This window comes from Nomascus leucogenys, chromosome 20 (genome assembly GCF_006542625.1).
Source record: "Nomascus leucogenys isolate Asia chromosome 20, Asia_NLE_v1, whole genome shotgun sequence".
In the NCBI taxonomy this organism is placed as follows: Eukaryota; Metazoa; Chordata; class Mammalia; order Primates; family Hylobatidae; genus Nomascus; species Nomascus leucogenys.
The window spans coordinates 83,119,596-83,135,127 of record NC_044400.1 but is presented as its reverse complement, the minus strand read 5'-3'; the positions used below and the strand labels follow the sequence as shown (position 1 = coordinate 83,135,127).

General features: G+C 50.0%; 1 protein-coding gene and 1 long non-coding RNA gene across 5 annotated transcripts in view; one reads left to right on the top strand and one right to left on the bottom strand.

The window, feature by feature from the left end:
- Positions 1–389: 389 nt before the first annotated feature.
- TMEM271 (transmembrane protein 271) lies at positions 390–2,821 on the bottom strand. The gene has a single exon (XM_030800848.1). The coding sequence runs from the start codon at positions 2,127–2,129 to the stop codon at positions 996–998; it is 1,134 nt and encodes a 377-aa protein (XP_030656708.1). The 5' UTR covers positions 2,130–2,821; the 3' UTR covers positions 390–995.
- A 208-nt stretch (positions 2,822–3,029) lies between these two features.
- The window catches only part of LOC105738287, a 21,919-nt gene continuing 9,416 nt past the window's right edge, over positions 3,030–15,532 (top strand). For 2 of the 4 annotated variants that reach the window (XR_004027216.1, XR_004027215.1), the window contains exons 1-2: positions 3,030–3,452; positions 4,735–4,848. This is a non-coding gene — a long non-coding RNA (uncharacterized LOC105738287). Of the gene's footprint in view, positions 3,453–4,734; positions 4,849–10,275; positions 10,899–12,410; positions 12,451–15,532 lie in introns of those variants that run through there. The other 2 variants (XR_004027214.1, XR_004027213.1) reach the window with 2 other exon arrangements.

The following is a 15,532-nucleotide window of genomic DNA, read 5'->3' as shown; positions in this document are numbered from 1 at the left end:
TATTTTAAATGAAATGCTATCATACTCAAAATTACCAGATTAATGAAATAATCAACAGGAAAATTATCTATGCCAGAAAAACTATGATTAATTTTCCGAAATAGGATTAGATTGTTCATATGTATTAACCAAAAATAAGGTCTGCTTTGCAGTCGAAGCCACACAACCAGTTTCAAAAAAAAAAAAAGAAAAAAGAAAGGTATAGGATGTGGCATCAGTGTCTCTACACACACGGAAAGTTAGCTTTAGAAAGAGGCTGGATTCAGTCAACTAGCTAGCAGAATACAACTGTTCACACTCAACATTTGTCCGACCAAATGAAGCCATTTCCCCCCACACTGACTTGTGCGTAGACATTCTCTAATTCCAATTTGATGAATATTCTCCAATAACATAGCAATTAATTTAATAAAGGAACTCACCAATTTTAAATTGCAATAAATTTACCAAACATTTTCACTATTTATGGAGAGCTTTACAGTAAGAAAGTATCAACAAAAGCAGGCACATCCGTGTACAAAGTGTTGCTGTTGGGTGTTTTCACTTCTTCTTTCTGAATTACCAGCTGCTCTGCGTCTCCGTCTGCTCTTCCTCCGTGGGAAGTCGCCGTCCTGGGGCGCTCGCTGTGTCCCCCTCGCCTCGGACCACCAGGCAGAGCAGCCCCAGGGTTTGGACTTGCCAAGAAAAGTGCAGTCGGGCTAGCCAAGCCCAAACATTTATTGTAAACTTGAAAATGGAATCCAGATATGAACGACACAAATAAGAAGAGAAACCTCCCAGACACAGAAATGGTCACATCAGGGGCCCCCTCCTGTGGTCACGGAGCCCGCAGAGGGAGCCAGGCCGGAGGCTGCAAAGCCACGTGGAAGAGGCGGCGCCCCTGAGGCCTGGCCCTGGACCCCGCCCCGCTGCCCGTCCTCCCTCGCCGCGGGGGTCCTGAGCGGGGCGGGGGGAGCGCAAGCGCGGTCCGCGGGATGGGGGTCCGGCCCGCGGGCTCAGCAGGCCCGACGGGTTTCCCAGGGCCGCGGCGTCTCGCAGGGCGGCCGGCAGCAGTAGGGGTAGGAGGCGTTGAGGTCGGGGTCCGAGGGCGCGTACCCCGGCAGCTCCACCGACGGGTGCCCCCCGCAGCGCACCTCCGCGCCCGCCTCGTCCCGCGCGTGGAGGACGCCTACGTTGATGTAGGAGACCGCGTGGTGCGCCGCGAAGCCCGCGCAGTCCCCGGGGGCGGCCAGGTCCGACTCCTCCGGGGACAGGATGGAGGCCTCGCTCGGCCGCGGCTGCAGCCGCCGCCCCCGCCGGCCCCGCCGGCCCCGGCGCGCCCGAGAGGCGGGCGGCTGCGCGCGGAGCCCGGAGCCGCCGCGGGGCCGCGCCAGGGCCCGGCCTCCCCTCCGCCTGCCGCGCCGACCGCGCCGGGCCTGCGACGACTTGTAGTTCTTGACGAGCAGGAGGCTGAGCAGGCCCAGCAGGCACTCAAGCGAGTTGAAGACGGTGGAGAGCACCAGGCCGCGCTGGTAGTCCTTCAGCTGGCGGCACTTGGCGGACGTGGCGCTGTCCAGGGTGCTGCGAGCGCGCGGAGCGCCGGGGGCCGAGCCCGGGGCCGAGCCGGGGGTTGAACCTGGGGCCGAGCCGGGGCTCGAGCCTGGCGCCCGCGGGGGCAGGCAGTAGTGCGAGTACTTGCGCTCCACCAGGGACACGGTGTCGCCGTCGATCACGGCGCCCGCAAATGCGCTGAGGACCCCGAGCATGAAGACCAGGACGCCGAGCAGAAGCAGGTTCTGGCTGCTCACCGGCCCCGGGGCCCCGGCCGCGGCCCCCGGCTCGCCCGGCGCGGCCTCGGGAGCTCCCGCCGGCGCCGCGGGGACCCCCAAACCCGGGCCCGGCTCCGACCCCGCAAGGGGCGCGTCCCGGGGTCCGCAGCAGAGCAGGGCGGCGCCGAGCAGCGAGAGGCCGGCGGCCAGCAGCAGCCCGGAGTAGAAGGCGCCGGCGGCGGCCCCCAGGCGGAACGGCTCCCCGCGCAGCTCCGAGCCCAACGAGAAGCACTTGAGGCCGACGGCGGCGGCGCTGAGCGCGCAGGCGAGCAGGAGGCAGGAGGAGAGCGCGGCGCAGGCCCCGCGGACGCTCCACTTCATCCTCCGCGCCCGAGCCGGCCCGCACCCCGCGCGCCCGCCGCCGCCCGCCGCCGCCCCCGCCGCCTGCGCCTCCTCCCGGCGCCGCGCGGCCGGACCGCCGGCCTCCTCCTCATCCTCCCGCGTCCTCCCGGGCCCGCGCCGCCGCCGCCGCCGGAGCCCGCATCCTCCGCCTCCCGCCGCCGCCGCCGAAGCCGCCGCGACCCCGCGCCGGGAACCGATGCGGCGCAGAGACCGCAGGGCGCGCGCCCCCTCCCCAGCCCGCGGGGCCCCTCCCAGGACGCTCGTTCCCCCCCAACCCCCCACCCCGCCCGCGGCCCCGCGCGCCTCGCCCTGGCGCCGCCCTTCCCCGCCCGCGGCAGCCCCCGCCACCCCCGGGACGCCCCTCCGCCTCCTCCTCCCGGAGCGGGGGCCCCTGGCCGCGTCTCTCCGCCTTCCCTCCCTATCCGCGCCCCTATCCGGCGCGGGCCGCTGCGGAAACGCAGCTCTCCACCCCCAGCTGGCTCTCCCGGACCCCCTGGGCCCCACCCCCAGCGCTCCCCACCGCTCGGCGCCCCTGCGTCTGCGCTCCCCTCTCTCCCCTCTCTATCCACTGGGTCTGGGCCGCACTTCCCGCCCACCCGCCTGCCAGCGGCCGGGAAGCCTGTGGAAGTTATGGGGATGCAGGGAGAGGGGGAGAGGGGAGCTCGTGTGCTAGGGGTGAGTGGGTATGGGGGAGAGCCTGGGTAAGGAGAAGGGGAAAGGGGGAGCCTGGGAGAGGAGGGGGGAAAGGAGGAGAACCCGGGTGCTGGGTTTGGGGGGAAAGGAGCCCGGGGAGGGAGGGGGAGGGGCCGGGTGCTGGGGGGTGGGAAGGAGCCCGGGGAGGGGCCGGGTGCTGGGGGGAAGGGAGGAGTGAGCCCGGGTGCTGTGGGGGGAGGGGGTTGTTCAAGGGATGGGGACGATCAGGGTCTCTGGGAAGTGCTGACGTGTGCGCGTGTGCGGTGTGTTGCTTGTGGGTGCATGTGTGGTGTGTTTCGTATGTGGTGTGTGCATGTGTGTGCGCGCGCGTGTGTGCGGGGTGTGCGGTGCGCGTATGCACGCGGTTCGGGGGATGAGCAGGGGCGCTGACTTTTAGGACTAGCCATTTGAACCAAGTTGGAGGCGACGTCTTAGAATCTAGGATGAGTCTCGTTTGGTTTTAGTCTGCAAAGCTCGTCTGGATCAGACAGGAATTTTCCCCAGACGCGGGTGCACGTGAATTACTTCATCAGAAGGCGGTTCACGGCCTGAGTGAGGGGGACTAGGGCGGCGAATCCCTCCGCCTCATTCCTACCCTGACGATTCGAGGTGGGTGAGAGGAAGGCGTGGGGCGGCTGGGTGCGTGGGGTGGGGGAAGGTCACCTCTCCGGCCTCTCTGGGCCCTCCAGCCTCTTCCTGAGAGGAGCTCGCCTCGGCCCCTTGGCTGGGGGGATGGGAGCGTCTCCGGAAGGCCCTGGGCCGAGCAGCTGGGCCTGCACCCCTGGTCCCTTCCAGTTCGTTTCTGCTGCGGCGGCAGGAGGCTGGGGAGCCGATGACTCACCCTGCCGGCTAATTGCAGCGTTAAATAACTTTGCGCCGGATTCGGTGGCTGCAGCAGGGAACGCACTCCGGGCGCCGGGGGAGGTGCAGGGACGCCCTGTGAGAACGCACCTCCGTCCCTGTCACCAGCCTTAGCAAGTTCTGGCCTGTGGAGCCCTCACCCAGAGCGCACAGCTTCATGCCCCTGAAGGGCGCAGTGTGTCCCGTGGTGCCCGGTGGGCCCGGACAGAGCCCCCAGAGGCTCTGTCTGAAGGAAGCTGCACCCACAGGCTCCAGGCAGCGCGGGCGCGGGCCCGTCGCCCACCTTTCTCGGAAACCATCTGCCCATGTGAATCTGTGTGAAGGCCCTTCATGCGCTCCTGGACATCTGCGTGGGATTTGCTTCAACTGCTATAGCTGCGAGGAGGACGAGCATGTTTCACTGTATTTTTAGCAGAGAGTGCAGATTTTAGAACCTCGAGAACGGTCCTGTACCTACTGCACGATGACTCGCCAGAACAGTAGGAATAGTGACCCTTCCTTTGCATTTATGGTGCATAGGTTTTCAAAGGACAGTGTGTAAATCAGCTTGTGTAATAATCGTGGCACCCACGCGCGCAAGCAGACTTACCATGAGCTGACTTCCACTGATTATTTCAGTTTCCAGGGAAACGAGGTTTGCAGCCCCCTCCAGTGAGGGCGGAGCGGCCTCTCCATTCCCAATGCAGCAAGGCTGCTGCAGCCACGATGATTAGGCTTTGGAGGAGGAAGTGAACGGATGGGGCCTCATCCACCCTCCCTAAAGGATGAGGGTGGAAGGATGCGGCTGTGCCCTCTTAGGACAGGGAAAAACAGCTTGGAGGGGTTTCTGCCATCAGAGATCCCGTAGTAGGCAGGTCAGTCCTGTGGAATTTCTCCCCAGTCTGGCCTCCAGCCTCCCTGGCCCCTTCCAGAGGCCTCCATCCCACTGGCGGCTTGCTCCTGCCACCGGGCCTTTGCACAGGCACCTCCTGCAGCCTAGGGTGTGTCGCTTCTCCACGTCCTCACCGGCGTCTGCCTTTGTATTTCCCAGATGCTCGCTTCACCCCACTGAGGAGTAACTCAGTTTTGTGGGATCCCACTGCCCTCCAGGTGCCGCTCCGAGTGCTCTACACAGATTTTCATTCAGTCCTTGCGGCACACGAAGGTAGGCGGCCCCACTGTCCTCACAGAGGCTTCCCATGCAGAAGCCAGTGACTGGCGGAGCGCCACTCACACTCAGGCTCCGCGAACTGCCTCCCTGCCCTCCCCTGCCCCGGACAGACGGTCCTCCATAACAGGCAGGATTTCTCTGTGGTCCAAAGGTGTGTGTCCCTGCCAGATTGGGAGTTCAGCTCACTGTGGTCCTGTCCAGCTTGCCCCCATCTCCCGTCCCCATCAGGATCTGGCTTTGCCCCAGCTATGTGGAATGAATGCATGAACAAATGAATGGGTGGGTTGCCCCATCTTGTGACAGGACAGCAAAGTCAGCTGGTTCTGCTCCTATGGCGCTCAGGGTCAGGTGAGGCAGGCTGGCCCGCAGCCACACAGGCCCTCATCTCTGTATTGGGGGCGGGGAAGGGGCTCTGGGAGGGCGCATGCCCCAGCAGCAGGAACGTCAAGAGCAGAGGCCCTGGAGGAGACAGCCCGGAGCTGGCACACAGTAAGGTCCTCAGATAGGAGGGGCAGAGTGAGGTGCCACCGTCGGGCAGCAGGTGCCCATCCAGAAGGGTCTTTGAGCCTTGCGGGGAAGTTCAGACTTTACCCTGAGGATAAGGGAGGCCCTGGACCCGCAGGAGGATGCCCTGGTGGGTCTAGAAGGAGCCCTGCCACTGGGGAGCTGGCGGGGTTTCCGCCCTCACGCTGCAATCACAGGGTTGCCTGCTCATCTCCCCCACCCTTTTCCCATCACTTCCTGAGACTCTGCAAATGGTCAGCAGTGTTCCTGAGTGGATGCCATTGGGTTGGCAGAGAGAGGGGAGGGCAGTCTGTGGTCCCAGTCATGCAGAGCTTCCTTGGACAGTCTGTTGAGCTCACAGAGACCCCTCAATGGCCCTTCACTCCCAGGGATGGCCTCTGCACTTGAGCTGGTTTCTGACACCTAAAAACAGAAGTGGAAATGGGAGCAGACGCAGCCACATTTTGAAAGCTGATTCGGTTGCTTTCTGGCAGAATCCGTGCCCCCAAGCACCTGCTAGGCCCACCCATGAAGCCTCTTCCCACCCCTTAACTCCACCCCATGAGGGGACCTCAGGCAGCTGCAATCTAGTCAGGTGATTTGCAGGGCTCAGGGCTCAGGGAGGGGCACCCACCTCAGAAAGAAGCACCGTGCTCATGAGAAATGACTTCTACAGGTTGTTGGGGAAAGAGGAGTTATTTTAACGATGACAGAGCCTGTGATGTGCCAGGCACGTTCACACAGGGCATATAGTCTCCGCAGCTGCCTCTGTGCTGGGGCCACGTCACCGTCCTGTTCTAAAGACAAGGAACCTGAAGCCCAGAGATGGTGTCTTAAAACAATCGTGTGGTTTTTTCTGATTACAACAGCAATTGTGTTAATCCAACAATATTTTTCCTATCAACTGTAAACCTTATTTTACTATTTGCATAATTATTAGCATTTAAAATTCAGTCTCCTAGAATATTGACTTCAATTAGTTTGGCTGATTCTAATTTTTTTTTCTAATTTATTTATCACTTAACTTTTTAAGTACATTTTTTTTGAGACGGAGTCTCGCTCTGTCACCCAGGCTGGAGTGCAGTGCTGCAATTTCGGCTCACTGCAACCTCTGTCTCCTGGGTTCAAGCGATTCTCCTGCCTCAACCTCCTGAGTAGCTGGGACTACAGGCTCCCACCACCATGCCCGGCTAATTTTTGTATTTTTAGTAGAGATGGGGTTTCACCATGTTGTCTAGGCTGGTCTCAAACTCCTGACCTCAAGTGATCCCCAACCTCGGCCTCTCAAAGTGCTGGGATTACAGGTGTGAGCCACCATGCCTGGCCTCTTTTTAGTACTTTTATCCTTTATCTTTTTAACTACATAAGTACTCAACATTTTAAATTATTAATCTTCACTGTGTTATTTCCAAGAACAATCACTATTGATCTTTCACTTACACAGCCAGTGTGCACCTCTCTGTGTAACTGCACAGCTGGTGATTTATTGAAAGAACTTACTCTCAAAACCACAGCCAGCGAGTTCTCAGAGACACAATAATGCACCTTAATTATGAGTTTAAAAGCTCTTGTCTTGTGAAATGTAATCGATCCACAGAAAAATCATAAAGTATACATGTAATAGCTTAATGACTTATAAATGAAGATCTGTATACTTCCCATTCGAAAAACAGAATGTTGCAAGATTTGAGTACACAACCCATACCTTTCCAACGACAGCCTCCCTCCCACCAGAGCTTCTGCTGAGTTCACTTGAAATCACTTCCTTGCATTTATTTATACTTTTATTACCTTGACATGCATCCCTAACCATTGTAGTTTGATTTTGCCTGGTGTTTGAACTTTATATTAATGGAATCATAGGACATATTTCTTATATCTCTGGCTTCTTTCATTCAACTTTGTGTCTGCGAAATGTATCCATGTTGCATGCAACGGAGGCTCATTCATTGCTGGTTACTGATTCACTGCATGAATGTGACACAGTTTATTAACCATTTCACTGCTGATGAACATTTGATCGTTTCTAGTTTGGGAATACTATTAATAATTTTTGAACCTTCTTATTTGTGTGCCCTGATGTACATGGACATGCATTTTTGGGGTGTATACTTAGGGAAATTGCCGGTTCATGAGTAACACCTATCTTCAGGTATTACTTTTTGTGCCCTTTTATACTGAGATACAATTTACGTGCAATACTAATCATTCATGTTAAGTGTACAACTCAGTGAGTTTAGACAACTGGACACCTTGTTATGAGTCACCACCACCAAGACGATCCAGCACTGTCCCAACTCCCCCCAAGTTCTCCTTTGCAGGCACCCTCTCCCTCCATTCTGGGCACAGGCAACCATGACCTGCTATCTGTCACCATAGCTTTAGTATAAAATTTCACATACATGGACTCAGGGAGCATAGAGTCTTTCCTGTCTGGCTTCTTTCCGCTGGCAAAATGCTTGGAGACTTTTCCATGTTGCTGTATGAATCAATGGATCATTTGTTTTCGTGGCTGAGCAGAATTCCACCAACATTTGTTTACTCATCCATGAAATGATGGACATTTGGTGTTTTTCCATTGAGATTGTTATGAGTAATGCTGCTATTGTCATTCAAGGACAAGTCTTCTATGAACATCTGTTTTCACTTCTCTTGGGTACATCCTTAGAAGTGGTATTGCTGGACTGTATCAAAAGTTAATATTTACCTTTCAAGAAACTTACAAACTGTTTTCCAGAGTGGCTATACCATTTTGCATTCCCAGACTGAAGTGCGAAAGCTCCAGATGCCCCATGCCCTCACCAGCCCACGGTGTTGTCAGCCTTAATAATGCTGACCATTCTGGTGGGTTTGCAGTGTATCTCATTGTGTTTTAATTTGCATTACCTTGACAACTAATGGCGTTGAGACTTTCATATATCTTTAGTAAAGAGTCGTTCCAAATCCTCTGCCAATTTTTTAAAAATTGGGTTGTCTTCTTGTAATTGAGTTGTAAGAATTATTTATGCGTTCTGAACGTAAGTTATTTATTGGATAAATGTTTCGCAAGTATTTTCTCCCAGTCTTTGACCTACCTTCTCATCTTCTTATCAACATCTTTTAAAAAGCAAAACTTTCCATTTTGATGACATCCAATTATTACTTTTTTCTTTTATGGTTTTTGTGTACTATTTAGGAAATAATTGTCAAAACCAAGAGTACAAATATTTTCTTGTCTTTCAGAAGTTTTATGGTTTTAGCTCCTAAGTGTACATCTGCGATCCACTTTGAATTAATTTTTGTATATGGTGTGATGTAATGGTCAAGGTTTTTATTTTTGCATATGGATATCCAGTTGTTCCAGTACCATTTCTTGAAAATAATCACCAATACCATTAAATTACCTTGGTACTTCTATTGAAAATCATTGACTGGAAAATGTGGATTGATCTCTAGGCTCTCAGTTCTGACCCATTGACTTATATGTCTGTTCCTTTTTTTTTTTTTTTTTTTTTTGAGATGGAGTCTCACTCTGTTGCCCAGGCTGGAGTGCAGTGGTGCTATCTCCGCTCACTGCAACCTTTGCCTCCCAGGTTCAAGCAATTCTCCTGCCTCAGCCTCCCGAGTAGCTAGGATTACAGGCGTGTGCCACCGCACCCGGCTAATTTTTGTATTTTTAGCAGAGACGGGGTTTCACCATGTTGGTTAGGCTGGTCTTGAACTCCTGACCTCGTGATTCACCTGCCTCAGCCTCCCAAAGTGCTGGGATTACAGGCATGAGTCACCACACCCAGCCACATCTGTTCTTATGCTAACATCACAGTATCTGGATTATTGTAGCTCCATAGTGAATGCTGGAAGCAGGTAATGTGAGTCTTCCAACATTTTTACTCTTTTTCAAAATAATTTGGCTATTTTAGGTCCTTTGCATGTCCATACAGATTTTAGGCTCAGCTTGTCAATTTCTACCCAAAAATGTCTGATTGAGATTGTATTGAAACTATATCTTAATTTGGGGATAATTAGTCTGTTAGCAATATTGAATCTTCTAACCTACATTTATTTAGTCTTCATTAATTTATCTCATCAATATTTTGTAGTTTTCAGTGCACAGGCTTTGCACACATTTTGTTAAATTTCCCTATAAAGATTTCATATTTTGATATTTTTCGTTTTGTAAATGTTAATTTAAAGAAATAAGACACCCTCGTTACTTTTCTTTTTTTTTCTGTTTTTTTTTTTTTTAATTTTGTTCTTTTATAGAGACAAGGTCCTGCTATTTTGCCCAGGCTGGTCTCGAACTCCTGGGCTCAAGCAGTCCTCCCACCTCAGCCTCTCAAAGTGCTGGGATTACAGGCAGGAGCCACCACACCTGGCCAGATACCCTCGTTAGATTTTTGTGTCTATTCTTATTTCTTTAAAGTAACATTTACTTTAATAAATGTTACTATATAAACATATAGCATTAATATAAAATTGTTTGTTACTAGTACATATAAATACAATTAACTTTTTAGATTGCCCTCTTACCCTGTGACCTTGTTAAATTCACTAATTCTAGCAGCCACTTTTGTGTATTTGGTAAGATTTTCTACATAGACAATCATGCCACAGGTAAATAGAACCCATTTTACTGCTTCCTTTCCAAACTGCATGCTTGTTTTTTTTTTTTTTTTCTTGCTTCATTGCATTGGCTAGGTCCTCATGCATAATAGTGAATAGAAGTAATGAGAGTAAACACCCTTGCCTTGTTTCTTCTCTTAGTGGGAAACCATTTCACCCTTAAGTATAATGTAAGCTGTAATTTTTTTGTAGATGCCTTTTATCAGGTTGAAATCTATTTCTGTTTTGAATGTTTTTATCATGAACAGTTGATGAATCTTGTCAAATGCTTTTTCCCTCATCTTTTGAGATTATCATATGGCTTTTCTTTTTCAGCCTGTTAATATGATGAATTACACTGATTCAGTTTCAAATGTCCAACCAAGCTTGCACTCCAGAGATGAAGCCCACTTGATCACATGTATTATTCTTTTAATATATGATGGATACGACTTGCTGTTCTTTTGTTGAGGATTTTTGTGTTTATGTTAATGGGGATATTATTTGTAGTTTTCTTTTCTTGTAATATTTTTGTCTTTGTTCAGTGTCAAAGTAATGCTGACTTCATAAAGTGAGCTCCCTCATTTTCTCGTTTCTGTAAAAGAATTGTATAGAATTGATGTTATTTCTTCCTTAAGTGTTGAGCAGAATTCACTTGCAAAGCCATCTGAAGTTGACATCTTCTTTGGGAATGACTTGAGCTATAAATTCAATTTATTTAACAGATATAGGGCTATTAAGGTTATTTAATTTTTTTCTTGAATGAGCTTTAGTGTCCTGTGTTTTTCAAGGAATTTTTCCATTTTATTTAAGTTTTTAGATTTGTTGGCATAAAGTTATCCCAGTATTTCCTTAGAAGTTGTGACTTTTACTGCATATAAAACATTCCTCAATAAAGCTAAAATATATATATATATATATATATATATATGAATCCTTTTTGGCCAGGTACAGTGGCTCATGCCTGTAATCCCAGCACTTTGGGAGGCCGAGGCAGATGGATCACCTGAGGTCAGGAGTTCCAGACCAGCCTGGCCAACATGGGAAACCTGTCTCTACTAAAAATACGAAAATTAGCCAGGCGTGGTGGCGTGCGCCTGTAATCCCAGCTACTTAGGAGGCTGAGACAGGAGAATCGCTTGAATCCGGGAGGTGGAGGTTGCAGTGAGCTGAGATTGCACCACTGCACTCCAGCCTGGGCAACAGACTGAGACTCCATCTCAAAAAAAAAAAAAAAAAAAATCCCTTTTTATCTAAAGGATCTGTAATGAAGTCCCCTCTTTCATTTCTGATATTGGTAATTCGTGGGTTTTTTTGTTTTTGTTTTTGTTTTTGCGATGGAGTCTCGCTCTGTCACCCAGGCTGGAGTGCAATGGTGCAATCTCAGCTCACTGCAACCTCCGCCTCCCGGGTTCAAGTGATTCTCCTGCCTCAGCCTCCCAAGTAGCTGGGACTACAGGTGCCCGCCACCATGCCCAGCTGATTTTTGTATTTTTAGTAGAGACGGGGTTTCACCATGTTGGCCAGGATGGTCTCGATCTCTTGACCTTGTGATCCGCCCACCTCAACCTCCCAAAGTGTTGGGATTACAGGTGTGAGCCACGGCGCCCGGCCTCGTGTGTTCTCTTTTTTCTTAATTTGGTTAGAGATTTATCAGTGTTATTGATCATCTCAAAAAAACTAGTTTTTGGTTTCATCATTATCTTTATATTTTGTTTTCTATTCATTGATCTCTGCACTCTTGCTTATTATTTCCTTTTTCTGCTTACTTTGGCTTTCGTTGCCTTTCTCTAGTTCTCATTTGAGACCTTTCTTTTTTTCTTATATAATTTTTAATGCTATAAATTTTGCTTTAAACATTTCCTTAATTATATTCCACAATTTTCCTTATGTTATGTTTTTATTATTATTCTGGTGAAAATATTTCCTAGTGATATTTGTGATTTCTTCTTTGACTCATTGGTGTTTAGAAGTGAGTTAACTTCTAGAGACATTTGGGGTCCTTTCTAGATTAGTTGTTGCAGATTCCTAATTTATGACTGTTGTGGTCTGGAAACACTCTGCAAGATATTGACCTTTTGAAATCTGTTGAGACAAGCATGTGGCCTGTCCTGACGAATGTTTCACATACAGTTGGAAAGAGTGTGCGTTCTGAAGTTGTTGCTGACTATTTTCTCTAAATGTCAATTCAGTTTAGTTCATAGTGTCATTTGAATCTCCTGTATACCTTTTTCTTTTTGTCTACTTTTTGTATTACTGAGAACAGCATGTTAAAATCTCCAGCTATGATTGTAGATTTTCTATTTTTCCCTTTGGTTTTATTAGTTTTTGTTCATATATTTTGGCATTCTGTTATTACATGTGTATATGTTTGTAATTGTTGTCTCTTCCTATTGTATTGAGCAGGAATTATCCTTTTTGTCTCATAATACTCATTCTATTGAAGAATATTTTGTGTGCTATTAATACAGCTGCTACAGGCCATGTGCAGTGGCTCGTGCCTGTAATCCCAGCACTTTGAGAAGCCGAGGCAGGAGGATTGCTTGAGGCCAGGAGTTTGAGACCAGCCTGGGCAACATAGTGAGACTCCCATCTCTTAAAAAAAAAAAATGTTTAGGACATCGGCCAAGCATAATGACATGTGCCTGTGGGTCCTACAGAGGAGGCCCAAGCAGGAGGTGGCTGAAGCAGGAGGATCTACATAGGAGGCCGAAGCGGATCGCATGAACCTAAGAGTCGGAGGTTACAGTGAACTCTGATCACACCACTGCACTCCAGACTGGACAACAGAACAAGGCCCTGTCTTAAAACACACATGCAGGGCCAGGCGCAGTGGCTCATGCCTGTAATCCCAGCACATTGGGAGGCTGAGGTGGGCAGATCACAAGGTCAGGAGTTCAAGACCATTCTGGCTAACACGGTGAAACCCCGTCTCTACTAAAAATTGACAAATTAGCCGGGCGTGGTGGCGGGCACCTGTAATCCCAGCTACTCAGGAGTCTGAGGCAAGAGAATGGCGTGAACCCGGGAGGTGGAGCTTGCAGTGAGCCAAGATCATGCCATTGCACTCCAGCTGGGCGACAGAGCAGGACTCTGTCTCAAAAAAAAAAAAAAAAAAAAAAAAAAAGAAACACATGCACACGCACACAACCTTAGCTATGACAGCTTTCTTATGCTAGCTGTTTGCATGGTGTATTATTTTCTATCCTTAAATTTTAATTTCCACCTCTTTCTGTCTCTTGAAGACAATATAAGGTTGGTTCTTGCTTTAAGTCAGTCTGACCATTTCTGCCTTTTGCTCGGGATACTTCATTTATGTTTGATGCAATTATTTAAATAGTTATAGTTACATGATATTCTCTGTCTGTCTCATCTGTGTTTTGTTCCTCAGTTTATTCTTTTTTGCCTTCTTATTCATTCATTAATGTTATATTTTCTTTGGAGATATTTTTCTTCATTCATTGGTGGAAATAAATTTCCGTATCATTATTTTATCCATTAAGACCAAGCTGCACTGTTTGTTCAAATTTACATTCCCCGTCCCTTTCTCAGTTACCTTTTTCAATCTTTTAACTTTTGTTTTTTTTTAAATTTTATGTCTCTCTATAGTTTTCTGGTTATATCCATTCTATCTCCTTCTATATATTCTTATTTTATAAATGGTGGGCAACAAGTATGCCCAGAGAAAGGACGCGAAGCAGAAAGCTGACCGTGAGAGTGATGAGAGGAGGCTTATCCCCTGCTGCCTTGCCCTGGAGCTGCTCTCTTCTGGTAGCTTGAATCCATTTCTTTCACATCCAGTCTTCATCCCTCAGCAACCCAACTGGAGCCACTCAACACCCATGAGCCAGATGGACGACCATCGTTATTCTGGGGCAGGCAGCAGCTTCCAAGAAGATGGCCTTGTAATTCCAGGTCACGACTGCCTGCTGCCTTCAGAGGACGGACTCACCACAAATCCAGATTCTGCTGTGCGTGGCTGTCAAATGTGAGGCCATCTGGGGATGTGTCACGGGGACTGGGGTGGCCGTAAGTCACCTTTCTAGCTACCTGTTGGATAAGCTTTCTATATTTGATGAAAAGTAGTACCTGACTTCCGGACCTGGAGTTTGAAGCTCAGTTTCCAGCTGCCCTGAAACATGCTTGGGAGACTGACTTGGAAAACAGAGCGGCAAGGAAGCGGCATCTCAGCGTCACTTCCTGCGGGGAGGGGCAGCGTTTGGCGTCTTCTGAGGATGACTTCTCAGCAGAGGATCCCTGTGCCTGAGGCCGCAGTGCCTAGAGGTGCCAGGTGGAGCGGGAGACATGGTAACTGGGAAACGTAGCCCCCAGCCCAGTTACTGCTCCTCTTAGCTAGGTTAGCGAGGATTCAGTAGTTGCAGGACTCTGCCTGACGCCGTGCCCGGGCGTGGTCTGGGCAGTCTCTTCACATCATCCGCGAAGGCATCTGGGCTTTTTCCTGTCGGTCAGCGGGTGACTCCTTCCTCCGTCGTCCCTCCATGTGTGCGGCCATCTTTTCAGCAAAGGCATCTGGGCTTTTTCCTGTCAGCGGATGATTCCTTCCTCCGTCGTCCCTCCATGTGTGCGGCCATCTTTTGTCGCGTGCCTGCACTGTCGATGTCAGGCTGGGGACACACAGGACCGACTGAGCATGGTGAGATCTAGAATTTATGTCTCATTCAGTTAATGTTCTTTAGATATTTGTTCAACATTTATTTGGTAAGAAGTGGGTAAAAGTTTCCCTTGCACTTTCTCAGTAACCTATGTACCAGCTGTCCTTTCGCTCACACCTTTGAGCTTTTCTCCCTGTATTAGTCAGGGTTCTCTAGAGGGACAGAACTCATAGGATAGATGTATATGAAGGGGGGTTTATTAGGAGAATTGACTCACACGATCACAGGTGAAGTCCCACAATAGGCCGAATGCAAGTTGAGGAGCCAGGAAGCCAGTCCAAGTCCCAAAACCTCAAATGTAGGGAAGCCCACAGCACAGCCGTGTCTGTGGCCAAAGGCCCGGGAAACCACTGGTGTAAGTCCAAGAGTCCCAGAGCTGAGGAGCTTGGAGTCTGATGTTCGAGGGCAGGAAGCATCCAGCACGGGAGAAAGATGGAGGCCAGAAGACTCAGCCGGTCCAGTCCTTCCACGTTCCCCTGCCTGCTTTTATTCTGGCCGTGCTGGCAGCTGATTAGATGGTGCCCACCTGGATTGAGGGTGAGTCTGCCTTTCCCAGACCACTGACTCAAATGTTAATCTCCTTTGGCAACACTCTCACAGACACACCCAGGAACAGTACTTTGCATCCTTCAATCCAGTCAAGTTGACACTCATTATTAACCATCACACTCCCCAGCTCTAGAAAGCAGAGAAAGAAACAAAATCCCCCGAAACAGAACTCGACTTTCTCAGGAGTGTTTGTGAGCAGAACTTGCTTAGGATTGCAGGGGTACAGTGGCTTCTAGGTCCACAGCACCTCCGGAGAAAATTTCCTTTATCTTTCCTCCTGCCACGCCTCCCTCCCAGCCTCAGGAAGGCGGGCGTCCTGCCTCCCGACCCCACTGTTCAGTCTTCCCAGCTCCTCCTTTCTGGCTTTCCCT

Coding starts and splice junctions, on each gene's coding strand:
- TMEM271 (XM_030800848.1), bottom strand. CDS start 2,129: ATGAAGTGGAGCGTCCGCGGGGCCTGCGCCGCGCTCTCCTCCTGCCTC.